General features: G+C 37.7%; 1 protein-coding gene across 1 annotated transcript in view; it reads right to left on the bottom strand.

The window, feature by feature from the left end:
* LOC133655275 (uncharacterized) overlaps window positions 1–14,506 on the bottom strand; it is a 17,290-nt gene extending 2,784 nt beyond the window's left edge. The window contains exons 1-2 of the mRNA XM_062055264.1: window positions 14,465–14,506; window positions 12,394–13,316 (exon numbers count right to left, since the gene is read on the bottom strand). Coding sequence (XP_061911248.1) covers window positions 12,394–12,824 — 431 coding nt within the window. The 5' untranslated portion in view covers window positions 12,825–13,316; window positions 14,465–14,506. The remainder of the gene's footprint in view (window positions 1–12,393; window positions 13,317–14,464) is intronic.
* Between the last annotated feature and the right edge of the window lie 12,994 nt (window positions 14,507–27,500).

Raw genomic sequence — 27,500 nt, forward strand, 5'->3', positions numbered from 1 at the left:
GTTTCACTGCAATAAGACACTTTTGGTAGCCATCCACAAGCTTCTGGTAGAATTTTTGACCATTCCTCTTGACAAAATTCGTGCAGTTCAGCTAAATGTGTTGGTTTTCTGACATGGACTTGTTTCTTCAGCATTGTCCACACGTTTAAGTCAGGACTTTAGGAAGGCCCTTCCAAAACCTTCATTCTAGCCTGATTTAAGCCATTTCTTTACCACTTTCGACGTGTGTTTGGGGTCATTGTCCTGTTGGAACACCCAACTGCGCCCAAGACCCAACCTCCGGGCTGATGATTTTAGGTTGTCCTGAAGAATTTGGAGGTAATCCTCCTTTTTCATTGTCCCATTTACTCTCTGTAAAGCACCAGTTCCATTGGCAGCAAAACACAGCATAATACTACCACATACTTGCCAACCTTGAGACCTCCAATATCGGGAGGTGAGGGGTAGGGGGGGGGGGGGGGGGGGCTTGGTCGGGGGTGGGGGGTGGTTGGGGGCGTGGTTATTTACAGCTAGAATTCACCAACTTGAGTATTTCATACACATATATATATTTATATATATATATATATATATATATATATATATATATATATATATATATATATATATATATATATATATATATATATATATATATATATATATATATATATATATATATATATATATATATGTATGAAATACTTGACTTTCAGTGAATTCTAGCTATATATATATATACATATATATTTTTTTAAATTTACATATAAATAAAAGAAATACTTGAATTTCAGTGTTCCGGTGGCTATCCATTAGATGGCAGTATTGTCCTGTTTAACTTCTCCGTTCATGATGAGTATATCATTTCGGCCACCGTGTTCAATGGAGAAGTCTGTTCTACAAAATGTACAGGCAACATACACCTTCCCCTTCGAACTGTCCTGGATGAACTGAAATTCTTGTTTCCATTTGTTTTGGAACTTGCGAGCGTATTTCTTCATCTTGCTCGTCGACGGCGTCGCCGTGTCTGTAATTTCCTCGTTCTTCTGCTTTGTCTCCTTGTTGTGTGCGCAGTTGTGCACTCTACTCTCTAAAAGCCCTAGATGTTATGACGTCATTGGGCAGGCAAAGTGGTTTATATTGTGGGAAAGCGGACGTGAGAACAGGCTGTCCCCCACTCAGTCTCAGGTCCGCATTGAGCTGGAGGGGGCGTGGCCTGCAGCTCCGGCTGAATACCGGGAGTTTGTCGGGAGAAAATCTCTGCCGGGAGGTTGTCGGGAGAAGCGCTGAATACCGGGAGGGTTGGCAAGTATGTACTACCACCACCATGATTAACGGTAGGAGTAGTGTTCCTGGGATTAAAGACCTCACATTTTCTCCTCCAAACATATTGCTGGGTATTGGTGCCAAACAGCTCAATTTTTGTTTCATCTGACCACAGAACTTTCCTCCAGAAGGTCTTATCTTTGTCCATGTGATGTCAGATGAAACAAACATTTTCAGTAGAGCCATAATAAATTCATAAAAGAACCAAACTTCATGAATGTTTTTTTTGTGACCAACAAGTATGTGCTCCAATCACAAAAAAACAAGAGTTGTAGAAATGATTGGAAACTCAAGACAGCCATGACATTATGTTCTTCACAAGTGTATGTCAACTCTTGACCTCGATTGTATCCTCCAGGGTATGTCAGAGTAGATTTCCACGAACAGGAAGCGAGAAGAAGTGTAAGTGTGTCCAAGATGGACATTTACAAGGTAGAGTAGTGGGAGATGGAAGAAGCAGACAGGTGACACGTGAGCTAAGCGGGTGTACACAGCTGCTCTACATTAGCCGACCCCAGAAACGTTTACAGTAAGTGTATCCCAATCTGCTAGCGTGTGTTGGGTCGAAGCAGTAGCACAAGTCAATTAAATAACTGTTAATTCATGCATGTTTTTAAAAATTTAAATGTCAACCTCCATCAAGCTTTTGAGCACGGGTCGGATGCCGACTTGTTAACTTGTGCACGGCACGGATGCGTACGGCGTGGAGTGAGGCGGACCTTGTTGTTGATTTGTTTCTCCCCAGCACATCCATCATGCTGTCAATTGATCCAAAGTGTCCTCTCAAGTCCCGGAGGAGGCCGAGTCTCAAAATTCCCTCAATTACGTTGTCAAGCGTCTGGGCAATATGATTAGACCTAAAAGCTTTTTGGTAAAATCCTAATAACCCTCATTTTAACCTGAACTCATTGATGCATTATGAAACACAGGGAGTGATATTGTGTCCACTCGATGCCCCGGTGTTAGGGATGTGCGTATCGATCCTGTGGTATCGATATATCGATACTCACGCGCTACTCATTTGGCATCACTTTTCTGAAAAAAGTATCGATATAAACCAAAAAACGGCGTGTGGGGGGTGCGAGCATCACTTTCAGATGTTTTTGATGACTTACTTAAAGGCCTACTGAAAGCCACTACTACCGACCACGCAGTCTGATAGTTTATATATCAATGATGAAATCTTAACATTGCAACACATGCCAATACGGCCGGGTTAACTTATAAAGTGACATTTTAAATTTCCCGCCACACTTCCGGTTGAAAAAGCCTTCGAAGGATGACGTATGCGCGTGACATAGCCCGAGGAACAGAGGTATGCCTTCTCCATTGAATACAATACAAAAAAGCTCTGTTTTCATTTCATAATTCCACAGTATTCTGGACATCTGTGTTGGTGAATCTTTTGCAATTTGTTTAATGAACAATGGAGGCTGCAAAGAAGAACGTTGTAGGTGGCTGTAGCAACACAAGGACCACTTACTCGGATAGCAGACGCCTAGCCGATGCTAGCAGACGCCTAGCCGATGCTAGCCGCCAACCGCACGGATGATCTGGTGAAGTCCTTCGTCGCGCCGTCAACCGCTGGAATGCAGGTGAGCACGGGTGTTGCTGAGCAAAGCAGATGAGGGCTGGCTGGCGTAGGTGAAGCGCTAATGTTTTTATCATAGCTCTGTGAGCTCCGGTTGCTAAGTTGGCCTTAGCGTCGTTAGCAACAGCATTGTTAAGCTTTGACAGGCTGAGATCTATTAACCGTGTAGTTACATGTACATGGTTTAATAGTATTGTCGATATTCTGTCTATCCTTCCAGTCAGGGATTTATTTATTTTGTTTCTATCTGCATTTGAGACAGATGCTATCACGTTAGCTCATGCTAAAGATGCTAAAGAGCTTCGTCGATGTATTGTCGTGGAGATAAAAGGCACTGTAATGTCCATTTCGCGTTCTCGACTCTCATTTTCAAGAGGATATAGTATCCGAGGTGGTTTAAAATACAAATCCGTGATCCACAATAGAAAAAGGAGAGAGTGTGGAATCCAATGAGCCAGCTTGTACCTAGCGAAAAAAGATACATCCTGGCGTCCTGCACTGCATTCTAGTCCGTCACTCTAACGTTCCTGGTCCACAAATCTTTCATCCTCGCTCAAATTAATGGGGTAATCGTCACTTTCACGGTCCGAATAGCTCTAGCTGCGTTGAAAACAATAGGAAAATATGAGGGAGGGAACAACTGACAACGTCACGCTGCTTCCGGTAGGGGCAAGGTTTTTTTTTATCCGAGACCAAAAGTTGTGAACTTTATCGACGTTGTTCTCTACTAAATCCTTTCAGCAAAAATATGGCAATATCGCAAAATGATCAAGTATGACACATAGAATGGATCTGCTATCCCCGTTTAAATAAAAAAAAATTCATTTCAGTAGGCCTTTAACTTCCTATGTGCTGGGACACCCCTGTACCTGGCAGAGTATAGAGCTGGCCCAGTCACGTGACAGGAGACAGCGAATGAGCGTGGTCAACGTGCAACACACACACAGCCAGCCGACAGCGATGCAGCCAGGCATATCCAGTGTTGTCCAATTGTTGACTTAAAACAGGCATTGTTTTTTTTTTTTTTTTAGTAATGTTTACTGAATATTTTTGTTTAAATGATTATCCTAAATTCAAATAATTTCCACACAGGGGAATTTACTGTTAGTTGAAAATTGCTTGAGTATTTAAAACAAGATAAGAAAGAGATACAATTTGGAGATTCTTCATCTTTGCATTACAGTTTTATTTTTTTCCAAGAAAATCTTGAATATATGATTGAATGTGATTTTGGTTTTAATCTGTAACATGATTTCTTACATTAGCCTATTTCATATTTCATTAAAGGCCTACTGAAATGATTTTTTATTTATTTAAACGGGAATAGCAGATCCATTCTATGTGTCATACTTGATCATTTCGCGATATTGCCATATTTTTGCTGAAAGGATTTTGTAGAGAAAATCGACGATAAAGTTCGCAACTTTTGCTCGCTGATAAAAAAAAGCCTTGCCTGTACCGGAAGTAGCGTGACGTCACAGGAGCTAGTATTCCTCACAATTCCCCGTTGTTTACAATGGAGCGAGAGAGATTCGGACCGAGAAAGTGACGATTACCCCATTAATTTGAGCGAGGATGAAAGATTCGTGGATGAGGAACGTTGCAGTGAAGGACTTGAGAGGCAGTGATGGACGTATCTTTTTTCGCTCTGACCGTAACTTAGGTACAAGCTGGCTCATTGGATTCCACACTCTCCTTTTTCTATTGTGGATCACAGATTTGTATTTTAAACCACCTCGGATACTATATCCTCTTGAAAATGAGAGTCGAGAACGCGAAATGGACATTCAGTGCCTTTTATCTCCACGACAATACATCGGCGAAATGCTTTAGCTACGAGCTAACGTGATAGCATCGTGCTTTAACTGCATATAGAAACAAAAAAAATAAACCCCTGACTGGAAGGATAGATAGAAAATCAACAATACTATTAAACCGTGGACATGTAAATACACGGTTAATGCTTTCCAGGCTGGCGAAGGTTAACAATGCTGTGCTAACGACGCCATTGAAGCTAACTTAGCAACCGGACCGCACAGAGCTATGCTAAAAACATTAGCTCTCCACCTACGCCAGCCAGCCCTCATTTGCTCATCAACACCCGTGCTCACCTGCGTTCCAGCGATCGGCGGAAGGACGAAGGACTTCACCCGATGCGTTTGGCGGCCCGGCGACGTAGGAAGTCAAGGTGAGGTCGGCGGCTAGCGTGGCTAGCGTGGCTAGCGCGGCTAGCGCTCCAACAAAGTCCTCCTGGTTGTGTTGCTGTAGTCCGCTGCTAATACACCGATCCCACCTACAACTGTCTTCTTTGCAGCCTTCATTGTTCATTAAACAAATTGCAAAAGATGTCCAGAATACTGTGGAATTATGAAATGAAAACAGAGCTTTTTGTATAGGATTCTACGGGGTACCATAACTTCCGTTATACTGACTTCGTCACGCGCATACGTCATCATACCGCGACGTTTCAGCCGGATATTTCCCGGGAAATTTTAAATGTCACTTTATAAGTTAACCCGGCCGTATTGGCATGTGTTGCAATGTTAAGATTTCATCATTGATGTATAAACTATCAGACTGCGTGGTCGCTAGTAGTGGCTTTCAGTAGGCCTTTAATTGCTAATTATATCACAAACTTTAAAAAATAACTGCAGCTTCTTGCAATTCGGATTTGACTGTTAATTGGAAAGCCCTAATATTTAATTATTATTATATATAATATATAGTTATTATTATGTATAATATTTAATTTATTTTTCATATTTATGTTATTTATTTTAATTGTACTTTTATTATATATTGACCATAATAAATGTGGTATAAATGGTCTGTATTTGTCTTGTGATTTGTCTTAAATAATAACAATAGTAATAATATTTTTGACTGACAAAAAATTGCCAATAAGAAATTATTGGTATCGGTATCGATGAAAATGCAAGAAAAAGTATCGGTATCGTATCGAATCCTAAAAGTGTGGTATCGCCCATCCCTACCCGGTGTGTCGGTGTCACTGGTGCAGCTTCTGTGTCCTTTGACTGTAAACCACCAAACTGTTTATCATGAAGCGCTTCTTTCGGCTCACTAGTGTCAGCTCGTGCTAAAACAAGGCGAAGGTGTGACGTGCTGCGTTTGACATCGGTTTCTGTCGCCGTCAACATTCTACAAACCCCGTTTCCATATGAGTTGGGAAATTGTGTTAGATGTAAATATAAACGGAATACAATGAATTGCAAATCCTTTTCAACCCTTTTTTAATTGAATGCACTACAAAGACAACATATTTGATGTTCAAACTCATAAACGTTATTTTTATTTTTTTGCAAATAATCATTAACTTAGAATTTCATGGCTGCAACACATGCTAAAGTAGTTGGGAAAGGGCATGTTCACCACTGTGTTACATGGCCTTTCCTTTTAACAACACTCAGTAAACGTTTGGGAACTGAGGAGACACATTTTTTAGCTTAAGTTGTTCAACTGTCCGGGGGTCTCCCTTGTGCTATTTTAGGCTTCATAATGCGCCACACATTTTCAATGGGAGACAGGTCTGGACTACAGGCAGGCCAGTCTAGTACCCGCACTCTTTTACTATGAAGACACGTTGATGTCACACGTGGCTTGGCATTGTCTTGCTGAAATAAGCAGGGGCGTCCATGGTAACGTTGCTTGGATGGCAACATATGTTGCTCCAAAACCTGCATGTACCTTTCAGCATTAATGGCTCCTTCACAGATGTGTAAGTTACCCATGTCTTGGGCACTAATACACCCCCATACCATCACAGATGCTGGCTTTTCAACTTTGCGCCTATAACAATCCGGATGGTTCCATTCCTCTTTGGTCCGGAGGACACGACGTCCACAGTTTCCAAAAACAATTTGAAATCTGGACTCGTCAAACCACAGAACACTTTTCCACTTTGTATCAGTCCATCTTAGATGAGCTCAGGCCCAGCGAAGCCGACGACGTTTCCGGGTGTTGTTGATAAACGGTTTTTGCCTTGCATAGGAGCGTTTTAAATTGCACTTACAGATGTAGCGATCAACTGAAGTTACTGACAGTGGGTTTCTGAAGTGCCCATGTGGTGATATCCTTTACACACTGATGTCGCTTGTTGATGCAGTACAGCCCGCAAGTGTGGGGCATACTTGCCAACCCTCCCGATATTCCCGGGAGACTCCCGAATTTCAGTGACCCTCCCAAAAATCCCCCGGGGCAACTATTCTCCCGAATTTCTCCCGATTTCCACCCGGACAACAATAATGGGGGCGTGCCTTAAAGGCGCTGCCTTTAGCGTCCTCTACAACCTGTCATCACGTCCGCTTTTCCTCTATACAAACAGCGTGCCGGCCGAGTCACATAATATATGCAGCTTTTACACACACACAAGTGAATGCATGGCATACTTGATCAACGGCCATACAGGTCACACTGAGGGTGGACGTATAAACAACTTTAACACTGTTACAAATATGCGCCACACTGTGAACCCACACCAAACAGGAATGACAAACACATTCCGGGAGAACATCCGCACCGTAACACAACATAAACACAACAGAACAAATACCCAGAACCCCTTGCAGCACTAACTCTTCCGGGACGCTACAATATACACCCCCGCTACCACCAAACCCTGCCCCCTCCCCCCAACCCCACCCACCTCAACCCCCCCCCCCCCCCCCCCGGAGGTCTCAAGTAGGGATGTCCGATAATATCGGCCTGCCGATATTATCGGCCGATAAATGCGTTAAAATGTAATATCGGAAATTATCGGTATCGTTTTTTTTTTATTATCTGTATCGTTTTTTTTGTTTTTTTTTTAATTAAATCAACATAAAAAACACAAGATACACTTACAATTAGTGCACCAACCCAAAAAACCTCCCTCCCCCCCCATTTCTTTCTGTTATTAATATTCTGGTTCCTACATTATATATCAATATATATCAATACAGTCTGCAAGGGATACAGTCCGTAAGCACACATGATTGTGCGTGCTGCTGCTCCACTAATAGTACTAACCCTTAACAAGTTAATTTTACTCATTTTCATTCATTACTAGTTTCTATGTAACTGTTTTTATATTGTTTTACTTTCTTTTTTATTCAAGAAAATGTTTTTAATTTAGTTATCTTATTTTATTTATTTTTTTTAAAAAGTACCTTATCTTCACCATACATGGTTGTCCAAATTAGGCATAATAATGTGTTAATTCCACGACTGTATGAATCGGTTGATATCGGTATCGGTTGATATCGGTATCGGTAATTAAAGAGTTGGACAATATCGGAATATTGGATATCGGCAAAAAGCCATTATCGGACATCCCTAGTCTCAAGGTTGGCAAATATGGTGTGGGGTCATTTTGATCTTATAGCGACAAAAATATAGCAGGTTTCATATTCCTTTCTGCCCAGCTTTTCGTTAAAATAAATAAATAAATAAACCAAAAATGTTTCAAACAAATGTGGTGACTTTTTTAATCCAGCCAATGGCACAATCATAAAACACCAACACGGTATCAGTGCAACGTCAACACAGCACTCACTGAGGTATCATTTACCCATTACTACTTACAACATAGCTAGCATTAACCCTAAGCTAATCATATACTGTATTTTTCGGACTATAAGGCGCACTTAAAATCCTTTAATTTTCTCAAAAATCAATGTTGCGCCTTATAACCTAATGTACTGCATAATTCTGGTTGGGCTTACTGACCTCGAAGCAATTTTATTTGGTACTTGGTGTAATGACAAGTGTGGCCAGTAGATGGCAGTCATACATAAGAGATACGTGTGGACTGCTATATGATGGCAGTAAACAACACCGAAATGTTAAATGTTCCATTGAGAATATAGAACATGTGGAGAATGCATATATTTTTAAGAGTTCTTTCTTTATTCATAGTCATGTTTAACGCAGCTAAAATTTTCCCATGTGTACTCTTTCTGCTTGTATCTTATGTCCGCAAGTAAACTCTGGGAGTATGACATACTCCCTTTTTACCTTATCGGTATTAGAAAAATGAGGCTGTATTCCTTTCTGGGCAGGGTGGGGGCTGTTTTCGTATTCAATAAGTTGTCTCATCCCGTTTGAATTTCAGACCACTTCTGGATGCTGGTATTAGCGCATTTGTAAGGACTGGTCTCCTAAAGCTTTAGTAAAACTTGATAATATTCCTATTCTGTCATGATGGTCCTTCTTACTCAACATATATGTCATCTGAAAGAACTTGGGATTGACCTTACACATGGCGCTCAAAAATCTGTGAAAATGTTTTTAGTACGACATCGGTAAGCTATGAAGCCGCACCGCTTGATGGATTGTCGGCGCATTAAACATACGAGTATTATTATGGTGTGTGTATAAGGACAGCAAAATGGCACCTATTAGCAGACATATTACCCGGCGTTTTGTTTCGCAATATTATCGAAAAGACCTGAATAGACACGCTCATCTGCGCCCTGTGGTCCGAAAAATACGGTACTTAGTTTTAACATTAAACCTTACCCAAAGCAAAATCCTAACCTTTACACTAACCAAAACCCCTAGCTCTAGCGGTAATGCTGACCAAAAGACTAAACATGGGCGTATGTCGAGACAAAACCCGGACCATAGCGCTAACCAAAGACAAAACCTGAGTACGTACCCGTACCTAGATTCTAGCAAACACCAAAGCCCTCGCTGTAGCCTTAAACCAGAACTATAAACCATAGCCAGAACTCATCAATCAATCAATCAATCAAAGTTTATTTATATAGCCCTTAATCACAAGTGTCTCAAAGGGCTGCACAAGCCACAACGACATCCTCGGCTCAGATCCCACATCAGGGCAAGAAAAAACTCAACCCAATGGGATACAATGAGTCCATAGTCCTAAACACAACCCTAAACCAGTCCCTAACCCTGATACTTTATATTTGTAATCACATACTGAGTAAAATTTGTTTTCGCATTCAACCCATCCTCTTGAGGACCAGTGGGCATCTACCATGCAATGCCCCGGGACCAGATTCGGGTCCCACCTGTAGCTCAACTTCCATGGGGTGAATGTCAGTCTCGCCTTTGTTACCAAGAGCTTGCTCATGTGGGGTTCAGTTGTTTCTTTCTTTCTTTTGATTTAATGTATTTATACATTTTTCCAGCTGATTATGGCACAGGGGGGCGATCAGACAAGCTCTGCTTCTTCCCACTCCTTTACCATGAACTGATTTACGTGGACCAAGTTGAAAAACGTATTCGGGTGTTACTATTTCGTGGTCAATTGTATGGAATATGTACTGTATTGTGCAATCTACTAATAAAAGTCTCAATCAATCAATCAATCCTTTAGGGACCGTTGACCTCTTGAGCAAAATGTGTGCTTGTGAAGTTTTAACATGTTCCAAAACAAATAAATTGAAATTGATAGATTTCAACTGAAAAGTGTCAGTGCCTGGGATGACTGGTTCTGCAGTCCGGAAATCTTAACCGCCGTTCTGGTCTCCTAAAGCTTTAGTAAAACTTGATAATATTCCTATTCTGTCTTGATGGTCCTTCTTACTCAACATATATGTCATCTGAAAGAACTTGGGATTGACCAGTGACTTTAATTCCCTGAGAGGAAGACTGGTCGGACGCAACAAACATTACACACGGCGCTCGAAAATCTGTGAAAATGTTTTTAGTACGACTTCGGTAAGCTATGAAGCCGCACCGCTTGATGGCTTGCTACGTTGTGCCGCGAAATAGCGCGGACTTTTACGAGATCTCACGAAACCGCGCGTAATCATGTGCTAAGGGGAGTTGTAGTAAAGCGAGCTACTAACAGTTTATTCTGTTGCACACAAAACAAACACTCCCCTGCTTTCCCGGCCCCCGTATCAGCTTGTATTTGGCACGGGCCGCCATATCCTCATATAGGTGCCCGGGATATGCCTGTTTATGATGATTTTTAAACTTTGTCCTCATCTACAAACCCCAAAGCCAGTGAAGTTGGCACGTTGTGTAAATGGTAAATAAAAACAGAATACAATGATTTGCAAATCCTTTTCAACCTATATTCAATTGAATAGACTGCAAAGACAAGATATTTCATGTTCCAACTGGAAAGCTTTGTTATTTTTTTGCAAATATTAGCTCATTTGGAATTTGATGCCTGCGACGTGTTTCAAAAAAGCTGGCACGAGTGGCGAAAAAGACTGAGAAAGTTGAGGAATGCTCATCAGACACTTATTTGGAACATCCCACAGGTGAACAGGCAAATTGGGAACAGGTGGGTGCCATGATTGGGTATAAAAGTAGATTCCATGAAATGCTCAGTCATTCACAAACAAGGATGGGGCGAGGGTCACCACTTTGTCAACAAATGCGTGAGCAAATTGTTGAACAGTTTAAGAACAACATTTCTCAACGAGCTATTGCGAGGAATTTAGGGATTTTCACCATCTAAATATCATCAAAAGGTTCAGAGAATTTGGAGAAATCACTGCACGTAGGCGATGATATTACGGACCTTCGATCCCTCAGGCGGTACTGCATCAAAAAGCGGCATCAGTGTGTAAAGGATATCACCACATGAAGGAACACTTCAGAAAACCAGTGTCAGTAACTACAGTTTGTCGCTACATCTGTAAGTGCAAGTTAAAACTCCACTATGCAAAGCGAAAGCCAATTTATCAACAACACCCAGAAACGCCGCCGGCTCCGCTGGGCCCGAGCTCAACTAAGATGGACCGATACAAAGTGGAAAAGTGTTCTGCGGTCTGAGGAGTCCACATTTCAAATTGTTTTTGGAAACCGTGGACGTCGTGTCCTCCGGAACAAAGAGGAAAAGAACCATCCGGATTGTTCTAGGCGCAAAGTTGAAAAGCCAGCAGCTGTGATGGTACGGGGGTGTATTAGTGCCCGAGGTATGGGTAGCTTACACACCTGTGAAGGCACCAATAATGCTGAAAGGTACATTCAGGTTTTGGAGCAACATATGTTGCCATGGACACCCCTGCTTATTTCAGCAAGACAATATGAAAATGTGTGGCGCTTTATGAAGCCTAAAATAGCACAAGGGAAACCCCCGGACTGTTGAACAACTCAAGCTGTACATCAAGCAAGAATGGGAAAGAATTCCACCTAATGGCTTCAAAAATTGGTCTCTTCAGTTCTCAGTGTGGTGTTAAAAGGAAAGGCCATGTAACACAGTGGTAAAAATGCCCCTGTGCCAACTTTTTTGCAATGTGTTGCTGCCATTAAATTCTAAAAAAAAACAAAAACTTAAGTTTCTTAGTTGGAACATTAAATATCTTGTCTTTGCAGTCTATTCAATTGAATATAAGTTGAAAAGGATTTGCAAATCATTGTATTCTGTTTTTATTTACCATTTACACCGCGTGCCAACTTCACTGCTTTTTGGGTTTTGTATTTGTGTCAACGAGGCGAAAAGTGACAAGTTGCCGTCCATTCGGACGTTTCAAAGTGCCGTTCCGCTGCCGTTCCGCATCCAGTGGAACCCTAACCCAGCACTAACCAAAGCTCTAAAACCCACACCAAACATCCTTTTGTTGCCATGGGGCTGACGGTGTTTACCTGCCTTCCCCTTGGCCGTCTTCTTGCCAGGATATTGTCTGGGTTGCTCACGCACGTCCGCCACGGAGGCCCCGGGCTTCTCGGGCATCTGGACCCGGGCGTACTGTTCCCTGGTCAGCAGCTCCTGCATGTAGTAGTCCTCGTCCTCGCTGGCCGAGCCCCGGCCGAGGTCGGCCAGAGCGACCAGGAGTCCCAGCAGAGCCACGGGGAAGAGGACGCCGGGGCGTTGTTGACCTCTCATGACACCACCCAGGCGGAGGAGGGGTGGGGGGGTGGGGTGGATAATCTCCAGTGAAGGGTTCTGCCGGAGCCTTCCGCCGATGCTGCTGCTGCTTCGGTCTCTCGCCACGCCGCGTTCCATCCAACACTCCCCCCACCCACCTCCCCGTCTTTTCCTCTCCGCTCAGATGCCGGGAGAGTTCACAAAGTTCTCCCAGCTTTCCAAGTCACTGGGGGGGAAGCCAGAGGGTCCATGGACGCCTCTGCCTGTGAAAAATGCAGAGAGGGAGGGAGAGGTGCGAAGACACAAGACGATCTGGCAGGTGACTCCGAAATAAAAAAAAATTTGGGTGGTGTTTTTTCTCGCTGGGAAGTGTTCAACATCCGCTAGTTACTCCCACTCTGTCTGCAGGAAAAGCCTGACGAGTTCCCAAAAGTGTCCTCTCTCCGGAACTTTATCTGGATCTGGCCCGAGGCGCGGGGGAGACGGGGAGGGATTCGCACATGGAATCATCACAGCTTCTGACGTCTCGTCAAGCTGAGGCCTCAGTCGACATACCTCAACGTGCCGGAGAGGAAACGAGCCGCTTCATTGCACGTTAGCGATGTGGAAGGAAGACGTCCATCTTCAGACCTGCAGAAGAAGGAAGACGACCAGTAAAAAAAATTTTAAAAAAGGAGTTGTGTGTGGACTGGCATGCTCTTTCATGCACTAAAATTCACCTCCTCCCAGACGAGGGAGGAAAAATATATTTTTTTTATTGTACATTTCCTGTGTTTTGCAGAAAAGACATCTGCACTTTGATATAAAAACACACGCACACAATAAAAACAAAAACAACAAACTGTTCATTTCCCGACTGTCTTGAGTCTCTATATTAAAGTTGGGCTTGAGTTAGTTGAGCATTCCAAGGAATTACTTTTATAACAAAACCAGCACGCCATCAGGTTCTCATCATCGTCAGGCTTCAGATGGGGAAATATGGCCAAATGCATGTAATTAAAACAATTAAAACAAAACTAGATATACAGTCGCGGTCAAAAGTTGACATGCACGTGTAAAGAACGTAATGTCATGGCTGTCTTGAGTTTCCAATCATTTCTACAACTCATATTTTTTTGGGGATAGAGTGATTGGAGCACATACTTGTTGGTCACAAAAAAAACATTCATGAAGTTTGGTTCTTTTATGGATTTATTATGGGTCTACTGAAAATGTGACTTGGTCAAAAGTATACATACAGCAATGTTAATATTTGCTTACATGTCCCTTGGCAAGTTTCACTGCAATAAGGCGCTTTTGGTAGCCATCCACAAGCTTCTGCTTGACTTTTTGACCACTCCTCTTGGCAAAATTGGTGCAGTTCAGCTAAATGTGTTGTTTTTTCTGACATGGACTTGTTTCTTCAGCATTGTCCACACGTTTAAGTCAGGACTTTGGGAAGGCCATTCTAAAACCTTCATTCTAGCCCAGGGGTCGGCAACCCAAAATGTTGAAAGAGCCATATTTGAGCAAAAATACAAAAACAAATCTGTCTGGAGCCGCAACAAATTAAAAGCCATATTACATACAGATAGTGTGTCGTGAGATATACATTGCATTGAGATGACTTAAAGGGAACTAAATGAGCTCAAATATAGCTACAAACGAGGCATAATGATGCAATATGTACATACAGCTAGCCTAAATAGCATGTTAGCATCGATTAGCTTGCAGTCATGCAGTGACCAAATATGTCTGATTAGCACTCCACACAAGTCAATAACATCAACAAAACTCACCTTTGTGCATTCACGCACGTTAAAAGTGTGGTGGACAAAATGAGACAGAAAAAGAAGTGGCATAAAACACGTCCTAGAAAGTCGGAGAAAGTTATACATGGACACAAACTAAGGTGAGTTCAAGGACCGCCAAAAGTAGTAGGACAAAACGGCGCTCGCCAAATACTCGAATCAGTGAAGCATGTTTAATATAAACAGTGTGCTTTATAACAATTAGGGAGGTTTATGTCATGTTTGTCCTCCTACAGAAACCATATTAAAACAAAAAATGTATTTTTTTCCCCCTCATCTTTTTCCATTTTTCATACATTTTTGAAAAAGCTTCAGAGAGCCACTAGGGCGGCGCTAAAGAGCCGCATGCGGGTTGCCGACCCCTGTTCTAGCCTGATTTAGCCATTCCTTTACCACTTTTGACATGTTTGGGGTCATTGTCCTGTTGGCAGGCCTGGCCCTAACCAATCTGGCGCCCTAGGCAAGATTTTAGGTGGCGCCCCCCGCCTACATCGGCAGTGAAGTGTATATACTCACAAGAAACCGAATAGCTTTGTCTTTGACCTTTTTCTTTACTTAAAGAAAGCAAATTAACATATTATATGATAATTTTATGTTATGATTATTAGAGATGTCCAATAATATCGGTCTGCCGATATTATCGGCCGATAAATGCGTTAAAATGTTATATAGGAAATTATTGGCATCGGTTTTTTTAAAATCAGTATCGTTTTTTGTTGTTGTTGTTTTTTTTTTTTGTTTTTTTTTTTTTAATTAAATCTACATAAAAAACACAAGATACACTTACAATTCACACTCATTCATTGTTTCTTTCTGTTATTAATATTCTGGTTCCTACATTATATATCAATGTATATCAATACAGTCTGCAAGGGATACAGTCCGTAAGCACACATGATTGTGCGTGCTGCTGCTCCACTAATAATACTAACCTTTAACAGTTAATTTGACAAATTTTCATTAATTACTAGTTTCTATGTAACTGTTTTTATATTGTTTTACTTTCTTTTTTATTCAAGAAAATGTTTTTAATTTATTTATCTTATTTTATTTGATTCATTTTTTTAAAAAGTACCTTATCTTCACCATACCTGGTTGTCCAAATTAGGCATAATAATGTGTTAATTCCACGACTGTATATATCGGTTGATATCGGTATCGGTTGATATCGGTATCGGTAATTAAAGAGTTGGACAATATCGGCATATCGGATATCGTCAAAAAGCCATTATCGGACATCCCTAATGATTATCTTTAACCGAATCACAGCAGTGCTCAAATTAAAAAACAGCATTCCCTCTCATGTGATATTGCTTAATTAACATTAATGATGTGCACTCTAACAACTAGGCTTACAACTATACCTAATATATAAAGGGGTGGAAAAGTGACTATTACCTGCAGGGCAAACATTAGCTAACCAGAAGGCAATAACAATGTAAACAAAAAACACCTGCTTAAAAGATCTAATACAAATGTCCCTGAGGAATGTAAGGTGGGAGTACTGTAATTACCTAACGTTACATTATAATTTTCCATAACAATTTAGCCCCCGCCACAATATTAACCCGACGTTAAAACAGAACTAGCTATTTATTGATTAGCAATTGCCGAATCATGTAGCATTAGCTTAATGCTAAAAAGCCAGGTTACTATCACATTCTGTAACAGACAAATAATTTCATGTAGGCTAGCATTACCTACCTGCTACCTCTGTCTTTTTCTCGTTTCTCCTCCTCCTTTTTTCTTCCCTGGGCACCTGACAGTTTTGGCTTTACTTTGCATTTTAATTAGTGAGGGATTATTTTTTGTATTTAGAAATAATAATACCAACTTTTATTTTTATTTATTTTTTTTCTCTCCAACATTTGTGGCACTGGCGTGGCGCCCCCTGATGGACGGCGCCCTTAGCATTTGCTTATACGGCCTATGCCACGGGCCGGCCCTGGTCGCTATGGTGACAATACAAACAAGAGTGCACAAGCTCTATGTTAATATATTATGTATGCACAATATATAATAATCAGAAACAAAGGGTGTAATAAATACAAAATGTGTATGCTGTGCGACTATGTGTGGAAATTAACTGCTGAGTGTTACCGGGAGTGTTGAGCGCGAGGTGAGGAAGTCCAAGGGGGGTGGGGGGGGCGGGGGGGGGGGGACAAGGCAGGGCTCGGAGGTCCGTGAGCAGGCAGGAAGTCTGGGGCTATAGCGAGGCACAGAAAGGGAGGTCGAGATCCACGATGCAGTCCGGGAAGCAGAGGGAACACGGGGAGACGAGACGCACTGCTCGTAACGCGGGAACAGAGGGAGGCTGCTGGATCGACAAGAAAACACGAGACAAATCAACACAGAGGGGAAGGAACACAGAAAGGGAGTATGCATAGAGCTGGACAGGTTTGGCTTACTGTACAGGACAGGTAGCTACGTTCTGGCCCGGAACGCAGGTCTGCACCGGCTTAAGAAGCCCAGGAAGCTCATCAACGGCAGGTGCAATGAGTGCTGATTGATTGCAGCTGTGCACCGGCGCAGCTTCTGCAGGAGTGGCGTGCGCAGGTGCGCTCTTGGAGGTGCAGTCAGCAGACCGCACAGATATGAGTGCACATTGGAATGCCCCCGGGCCGTGACAAATCTTACGCTACATTAAACACTCACAGTCAAAGAACAATTTTACAAGGTTGAAATATAAATGAAAAGGCATTGAAATGGCATCGAACCTGAAGGGAACGTCTTCCCTGTGCTGCTCTACTACAGTCTGCACCGGACCGAACAGCAGGACAGGTGTAACAACTACATTATTACCTGTCACTTTTTATAAGCTCCTTGTGCAGATCTGAATGCTTATTATTTAAATTTTTACCTAAGTTTGAAGCAAATGTGGTAATACTAATCGCCACATTGTTTTAAAGCAGCTGTTGTGAGAGTACACACTACAAAAATGCTGGGTTATTTTGATAACCCAATTTATGAGTTGCTAGTGTTGGGTTAAATTTTAGAGTTATTTTTATGAATAGCAATCCATTTTTGAGGTGATAAGGGTATTATTTAAAACTCCATTTCTGGGTCGTTTTTCAACGAGTAACGCATTTTTGGGTTTTATTCAAAAGTTACTTTTTTCTTGAAGGGAATTTTATTATGGATTAATCTCATTAACATTTAAAAGCAAGTACATTTCCCAAGAAATATATTTTTATATATAATAAAAATAAAGTAAGCTAAACATAAAATCTAAAATAATGTAAACTAAATGGATGAATTGGTAAATATAAAACCTAAAGTAAACTAAACATAAATCATAAGGTAAAGTTAAAACTTCAACTAAAGTAAATGAAACAAAACAAAACATGAGCATTCAAGTTAACTTTAACACAAACTCAGGCATGCACATAACTAAAACTAACCCAAATTAAATTAAACAAATGAAAATTCTAAACACTAAGCAGGTAAATGACACAAACTGCAAAAGTTAACCAAAGCCTAATTATTCAGACACTAAACTAAAGTGCTACTACAGTCTGCACCGGACCGAACAGCAGGACAGGTGTAACAACTACATTATTACCTGTCACTTTTTATAAGCTCCTTGTGCAGATCTGAATGCTTATTATTTAAATGTTTACCTAAGTTTGAAGCTAAAGTGGTAATACTAATCGCCACATTGTTTTAAAGCAGCTGTTGTGAGAGTACACATTACAAAAATGCTGGGTTATTTTGATAACCCAATTTATGAGTTGCTAGTGTTGGGTTAAATTTTAGAGTTATTTTTATGAATAGCAATCCATTTCTGGGGTTATAAGGGTATTATTTAAAACTCCATTTCTGGGTTGTTCTTCAAAGAGTAACGCATTTTTGGGTTTTATTAAAAAGTAACTTTTTTCTTGAAGGGAATTTTATTATGGATTAATCTCATTAACATTTAAAAGCAAGTACATTTCCCAAGAAATATGTTTTTATATATAAAAAATAAAGTAAGCTAAACATAAAATCTAAAATAATGTAAACTAAATGGATGAATTGGTAAATATAAAACCTAAAGTAAACTAAACATAAATCATAAGGTAAAGTTAAAACTTCAACTAAAGTAAATGAAACAAAACAAAACATGAACATTCAAGTTAACTTTAGCACAAACTCAGGCATGCACATAACTAAAACTAACCCCAAATTAAACTAAACAAAGTAAATGACACAAACTGCAAGAGTTAACTAAAGCCTAATTATTCAGACACGAAACTAAAGCAAACTAAAATTTTGAGTCAAGTAAACATAATTAACTGCCAATGAGACAGAAGTGCCTTTTAACGATCCCCTTTTTACTCCATTTCAAATCACTGGCAAAACCCTGCAAATCTACTAGGAACATGAAATAAAAGAGCTGTATCAAAACATGATCATGATTATATCGCTTTACTCGTGAATATTGTTGTGGCCAATTGTTTATTAGTTGTGCCTGGTGTTTGTCTAGACAACACACTGAGCCAAAGTGGGCGTGCAAAGAGAGAGAGAACCCCGTCTCCCGGGTAACAGTGATCTATGTGGACGAGACGCTGTAGTGGACGACGTTGATGAAAGTATTTTATTTGCTATGCATGTGTGGAATGTTAAACCACACTCCCTCCCTGCTGCTGGGAGCCGACGACTAACACCAAGGTGGAAAAGCAACTAGCTTTTAATCAGGCCAAAAAAAGGCTTTTTCTAGAACGCTGTTGTTGCCGCTAAATGGCAAAATAAAAATTTGAAAAATACACTAGTAATTATTTTCAGGTGTATATTTATTTATTTAAGTTAATTACATTTTTTGGAATTGTTTATTTTTGTGAAATTTTGTTAAATACAGTGTTTTAAGGCGCACTTAAAATCCTTTCATTTTCTCAAAACTCGACAGTGCTCCTTATAACCCGGTGCGCCTAAAGTACGGAATAATTCTGGTTGTGCTTACCGACCTCGAAGCTATTTTATTTGGTACATGTAATGATTAGTGTGACCGGTAGATGGCGGTCACCAAAGAACCACCATTACATGTTATGTAGACCACAAGGAAGTGTTTTCCATTTAGAAAAGAGAACAATAATAATATGACTCCTTTAACCCTGTAAGACCCGAATATAGAAAAACCTAAAAAAAAAAAAAAAATTGACCTTTCAGATGTTGTTGTAGGAGGCATTTGATGCAGAAATTGAAGAGTTAAAAAAAAATGTTTATGTATGTTTTTAGAGAAATGTTGTAATATTGCAACATTGGGCTTTATGGGAGCAGAATTTCTGTATTTGTACTCATGTTGTCTGAACAACTAAGCGTTCATTTGCAGGGTTGATTGCTTACTTAGCCCCATAACGGTATATACCATTAATAATAATCACATATTAGTTATATTTTTATGAAGTCATTTATTGCAAATATAAAAAATATGAAACAAGATAAAACTCTTAAAAAACGCCTTTTTCCACCTCTTTTATAATTGCAACAATTATATAACAAGCTCTAAATGAAATTTGATGCATCTGTTCCACAATAACAACATATGTACATGCTATAGACATTGTAATAACAACCAAAAAATATATAAAAGACATTTTAATTACTTGAATCTGATGAATCCAGTCCAATGAAACAAATAGATTTTGTTCGAAGGAAACCTTGAGAGGTTGTGTGAGTTCATGGCCAGAAGGCGTGACTTATAAACAAATGTACGATCCAATAGCCTTGTGAGACTGAACATTAGGACCCAATGACTATGTAAATGTGGTAAAAAAAAAATAAATATATAAAACAGATTGTTTTTTAGGATGGTTACTTAGCCCCATAACGGTATATACCATTAATAATAATCACATATTAGTTATATTTTTATGAAGTCATTTATTACAAATATAAAAGATATGAAACAAGATAAAACTCTTAAAAAAACGCTTTTTTCCCCCTCTTTTATAATTGCAACAATTATATAACAAGCTCTAAATGAAATTTGATGCATCTGTTCCACAATAACAACATATGTACATGCTCTAGACATTGTAATAACAACCAAAAAAAATATAAAAGACATTTTAATTACTTGAATCTGATGAATCCAGTCCAATGAAACAAATAGATTTTGTTCGAAGGAAACCTTGAGAGGTTGTGTGAGTTCATGGCCAGAAGGCGTGACTTATAAACAAATGTATGATCCAATAGCCTTGTGAGACTGAACATTAGGACCCAATGACTATGTAAATGTGGTAAAAATAAATAAATATATAAAACAGATTGTTTTTTAGGATGGTTAAAGGTAACATTGTAATTTTACAACAAGGTGTGTTACAGGGTTAATGCGCCTTATAATCATATATGAAAAAAGATGGAAAATAGACCAGTCATCGGCAGTGCGCTTTATAATCCGGTGCGCCCTATAGTCCGGAAGATATGCTTTTAATCAATCCTTAAAAAATATGTAAAAAAAATATTTCTTACATTGTCAAAAAAAACAAAAAACATTCATGTACACTATTTTAAAAAACAATGTATTTTCATGTGTTTGAAAAGAAATACATATATATAGTTTTGATTTTTTATTGATTTTGATCTTAACATTTTCAACGGATTATACTTTAATAATGTTTTTGTATTCATGAATTTGTATTTATATAATTTAATTGGATTCGAATTATTTTTACTTAATTGTATTTTTTCATTATTTTAATTGTAAAAAAATGCAACGCGATTAATTCATCATATCACTTATATTGATGTATTTTTAAATAAATATTTTGTGTGTCTGAAAAAAATTATTATACTTGAATAATGTTTTTGGATTCATGAATTTGTATTTATATAATTTAATTGGATTCGATTTATTTTTGCTTAATTGTATTTTTTCAATACTTCATTGTAAAAAAATGCAACGCAATTAATTTATTATATCACTTATATTTATGTATTTTTAAATACATTTTTTGTGTGTCTTCAAAAAATTATTATACTTTAATAATGTTTTTGTATTCATTAATTTGTATGTATATAATTTAATTGGATTCGAATTATTTTTACTTAATTGTATTTTTTCCTTATTTTAATTGTAAAAAAAAATGCAACGCGATTAATTCATCATATCACTTATATTGATGTATTTTTAAATAAATATTTTGTGTGTCTGAAAAAAATTATTATACTTGAATAATGTTTTTGGATTCATGAATTTGTATTTATATAATTTAATTGGATTCGATTTATTTTTACTTAATTGTATTTTTTCAATACTTCATTGTAAAAAATGCAACGCAATTAATTTATTATATCACTTATACTTATGTATTTTTAAATACATTTTTTGTGTGTCTTAAAAAAATTATTATACTTGAATAATGTTTTTGTATTTATGAATTTGTATTTATATAATTTAATTGGATTGAAATTATTTTTACTTAATTGTATTTTTTCATTATTTTAATTGTAAAAAAATGCAACGCGATTAATTCATCATATCACTCATATTGATGTATTTTTAAATAAATATTTTGTGTGTCTGAAAAAAATTATTATACTTGAATAATGTTTTTGGATTCATGAATTTGTATTTATATAATTTAATTGGATTCGATTAATTGGATGTATTTTTTCAATATTTTAATTGTAAAAAATGCAACGCGATTAATTTATTATATCACCATTATTTATATATTTTTAAATAAATCTTTTGTGTGTCTTAAAAAAATGTTGTATCCTTCAACAGTGTCCAAAAAAAGAAGCACAAACGGGGGACTTTTTTTGCTCACAGTTTCACCCAAAGAGAGCATAAATGAGGATTTTGATCTATATAATTTTCAATGGATTTTACTTTAATAATGTTTTGTATTCAGTATATTGTATTTATATAATTTTAATTTAATTTATTTTTACTTAATTGTATTTTTTCAATATTTCAATTGTAAAAAATGCAACGCGATGAATTTATTATATCATTTATATTTATGTATTTTTAAATAAATATTTTGTGTCTTAATAATGTTTTGTATTCATGATATTGTATTTATATAATTTTAATTTGATTTATTTTTACTTAATTGTATTTTTTCAATATTTTAATTTGAAAAAATGCAACGCGATGAATTTATTATATCATTTATATTTATGTATTTTTAAATAAATCTTTTGTGTCTTAAAAAAATGTTTCATCCTTCAAAACAGTCTTTACAGTGTCCAAAAAAAAAGCTCAAATGGGGGACTTTTTTGCTATAACTAATATAGACACTTACATCATGTGTTGCCTTCAATATAACACTTATATAAGACTTTTAAAGTCATTTTGATAGTAGGCTAATATAGACACTTACATCATGTGTTGCCTTCATTATAACACGTATATAAGACTTTTAAAGTCATTTTGATAGTAGGCTAATATAGACACTTACATCATGTGTTGCCTTCAATATAACACTTATATAAGACTTTTAAAGTCATTTTGATAGTAGGCTATTATAGCTAATATAGACACTTACATCATGTGTTGCCTTCATTATAACACTTATATAAGACTTTTAAAGTCATTTTGATAGTAGGCTAATATAGACACTTACATCATGTGTTGCCTTCATTATAACACTTATATAAGACTTTTAAAGTCATTTTGATAGTAGGCTAATATAGCTAATATAGACACTTACATCATGTGTTGCCTTCATTATAACACTTATATAAGACTTTTAATTTTTTGTGGCTCCAGACAGATTTTGTTGTTGTTGTATTTTTGGTCCAACATGGCTCTTTCAACATTTTGGTTTGCCGACCCCTGCCTTATGGTATTTCTACTACATTGCACTGCTTTCTAACACGATGTGTTGTTGATAGTAAAGTTGTTCCGTGATGAAAAGGACAAAAGAGCGTGTTTATTTATCGGCGGTCACAGGTTGCTGCGGCAACACTGTCACTTCCACTCCAGCCACCCACGCCCCCCCCACACACCCCACACCCCCTCTCCCCTTCCCCCAGAACACCTGCTTTTGTAATTCTGTGTCCACATTAGCACCAGGGCGGAGGGACAGTTTCTATGCAGTAAAAAAAAGAAAGAAAGACAAACAAAGCAGATGTTTGATCCTACTGTATACAAAAGTTTTACAACAATGGTGAAGCATTTAGATTTGGATACAATAAACACAACAAAGACGGAAATCAAAACCTTGTGCAAGTTGAATTCCGCATTTCCTTTTTTTTTTTTTTTTTTTCAAATGTGTTGCCAGCATTCCTCACCACTCACGTACTTTCTAACTGGCAGCCCATAATAAACTTTTGGGAAAGCTTTTCTTTTGCAGCCAGGATGGATTTTGAATGCATTCTTGTCTTCGGCGTGGCGAAGTTGGTAGAGTGGCTGGGCCAGCAATCGGAGGGTTGCTGGTTACTGGGGTTCAATCCCCACCTTCTACCATCCTAGTCACGTCCGTTGTGTCCTTGGGCAAGACACTTCACCCTTGCTCCTGATGGCTGCTGGTTAGCGCCTTGCATGGCAGCTCCCTCCATCAGTGTGTGAATGTGTGTGTGAATGTGTGAATGTGGAAATAGTGTCAAAGCGCTTTGAGTACCTTGAAGTTAGAAAAGCGTTATACAAGTATAACCCATTTATCATTTATAATTATTTTTAATTATTTGTCATCTGTTAAGAATGTTTGCAAGTTTAAATTCATTTGCCAATATTTGGCTTCTTCTTGTATTTGTAATAATGTATTTTTATTGTATTATTGTATTGTTTTTTAAAAATGGTTGAGAAACTGTTTTATATATATATATATATATATATATATATATATATATATATATATATATATATATATATATATATATATATATATATATATATATATATATATATTCTTTTAAAATGTAAATTGTGTGTATAATTTCATTTATACTTTGAACGCTATTTTTTAATGCATTTTACTGTATTTTTCTAAATTGTGTTTATTAACTCTGATACATAGATTTTATGTAGATTTTTACATTTATTTTTTTTCATTTTATATCAACTGTATTTTGTAGGGATGTCCGATAATGGCTTTTTGCCGATATCCGATATTCCGATATTGTCCAACTCTTTAATTACCGATACCGATATGAACCGATACCGATATCAACCGATATATGCAGTCGTGGAATTAACACATTATTATGCCTAATTTGGACAACCAGGTATGGTGAAGATAAGGTACTTTTTAAAAAAATGAATCAAATAAAATAAGATAAATAAATTAAAAACATTTTCTTGAATAAAAAAGAAAGTACAACAATATAAAAACAGTTACATAGAAACTAGTAATGAATGAAAATTTGTCAAATTAACTGTTAAAGGTTAGTACTATTAGTGGACCAGCAGCACGCACAATCATGTGTGCTTACGGACTGTATCCCTTGCAGACTGTATTGATATATATTGATATATAATGTAGGAAGCAGAATATTAATAACAGAAAGAAACAACCCTTTTGTGTGAATGAGTGTAAATGGGGGAGGGAGGTTTTTTGGGTTGGTGCACTAATTGTAAGTGTATCTTGTGTTTTTTATGTGGATTTAATAAAAATAAAAAATAAAAAAAAAACAAAAAAAAAACGATACTGATAATAAAAAAACGATACCGATAATTTCCGATATTACATTTTAACGCATTTATCGGCCGATAATATCGGCAGACCGATATTATCGGACATCTCTAGTAAATTGTGTGTATAATTTCATTTATACTTTGAACGCTATTTCTTAATGCATTTTACTGTATTTTTCTAAATTGTGTTTATTAACTCTGATATATAGATTTTATGTAGATTTTTACATTTATTTTTTTTTCATTTTATATCAACTGTATTTTGCATACATCTTTAATCTTTTTATATATTTTGTTTTATTCAATGTAACGTGTTACTTTATTTTTTCACATGTTTATTTATACTTTCTAAACTATTGATTTCTGTATATTAATGTTTAGGACTTTACATAATATGCATATTTAAAAATGTGTGTTTTATGTATTTTTATTTTTGATTCGTATTAATCTTGGGTAACGTTTGCGCACCTCCAAGCGCACGCCTGCGCGCGCCACTCCGGCTGCGGCGGGCGGCTGCAATCAATCTGCAATCATTCAGCACTCAACACACCTGTCGCTGAGAGGCTCCCTGGGCTTCTTAAGCCGGAGCAAACCTGTGTTCCGGGCCAGAACGTAGTTACCTGTTCCGTACTGTAAACTCTATGCACTCTTTCTCTCTCTCTTCGCTCCCCGTATTCAAGCTGTGTCTTGTCTCCTTGGATTCCCTCTGGTCCCCTTGCTGCCTTCCTGGATCTCCACCTCTCACCTGGACACGGACTTTTGACGCCTCGCTCTTGCCCCTTAACCCCCCCCCCCCCCCTGCCTGTCTCTGGATCTTCGAGCCTGCCTTGCCCACCCTTGGACTTCCGCCTCTTGCTCAACACTCTTGGTAACACTCAGCTCATCACTACACATAGTCGCACGCCACACATATTTGGATTATTTACACACCTCATTATATTGTTAAATAGTAAATAGAGCTAAACGACGTTCTTCTTCCCCCTGTACTGTAACAAATCTATGTTTATGTTTACTCCTAAATGTGTTTTTGTTTACAACAAAGGTATTTTTTATCTACCATATGTGGAACATTACATGTATGTACTGTATGTGGATCATTAACATACATGTACTGTATGTGCATCATTAACATACATGTACTGTATGTGGATCATTAACATACATGTACTGTATGTGGATCATTAACATACATGTACTGTATGTGCATCATTAACATACATGTACTGTATGTGGATCATTAAAATACATGTATTGTACGTGCATCATTAACATACATGTACTGCATGTGGATCATTAACATACATGTACTGTATGTGCATCATTAACATACATGTACTGTATGTGCATCATTAACATACATGTACTGCATGTGGATCATTAACATACATGTACTGGATGTGCATCATTAACATACATGTACTGTATGTGCATCATTAACATACAAGTACTACATGTGCATCATTAACATACATGTACTGTATGTGCATCATTAACATACAAGTACTACATGTGCATCATTAACATACATGTACTGTATGTGCATCATTAACATACAAGTACTACATGTGCATCATTAACATACATGTACTGTGTGTGCATCATTAACATACATGTACTGTATGTGGATCATTAACATACACGTACTGTATGTGCATCATTAACATACATGTACTGTATGTGCATCATTAACATACATGTACTGTATGTGCATCATTAACATACATGTACTGTATGTGCATCATTAACATACATGTACTGTATGTGCATCATTAACATACACGTACTGTATGTGGATCATTAACATACATGTACTGTATGTGCATCATTAACATACACGTACTGTATGTGCATCATTAACATACATGTACTGTATGTGCATCATTAACATACATGTACTTTATGTGCATCATTAACATACATGTACTGTATGTGCATCATTAGCATACACGTACTGTATGTGCATCATTAACATACATGTACTGTATGTGCATCATTAACATACACATACTGTATGTGCATCATTAACATACATGTACTGTATGTGCATCATTAACATACATGTACTGTATGTGCATCATTAACATACACATACTGTATGTGCATCATTAACATACATGTACTGTATGTGCATCATTAACATACACGTACTGTATGTGGATCATTAACATACATGTACTGTATGTGCATCATTAACATACACATACTGTATGTGCATCATTAACATACATGTACTGTATGTGCATCATTAACATACATGTACTGTATGTGCATCATTAACATACATGTACTGTATGTGCATCATTAACATACATGTACTGTATGTGCATCATTAACATACATGTACTGGATGTGCATCATTAACATACATGTACTGGATGTGCATCATTAACATACATGTACTGTATGTGCATCATTAACATACATGTACTGGATGTGCATAATTAACATACATGTACTGTA

The sequence above is a fragment of the Entelurus aequoreus genome, linkage group LG08, assembly GCF_033978785.1.
Source record: "Entelurus aequoreus isolate RoL-2023_Sb linkage group LG08, RoL_Eaeq_v1.1, whole genome shotgun sequence".
Lineage (NCBI taxonomy): Eukaryota > Metazoa > Chordata > Actinopteri > Syngnathiformes > Syngnathidae > Entelurus > Entelurus aequoreus.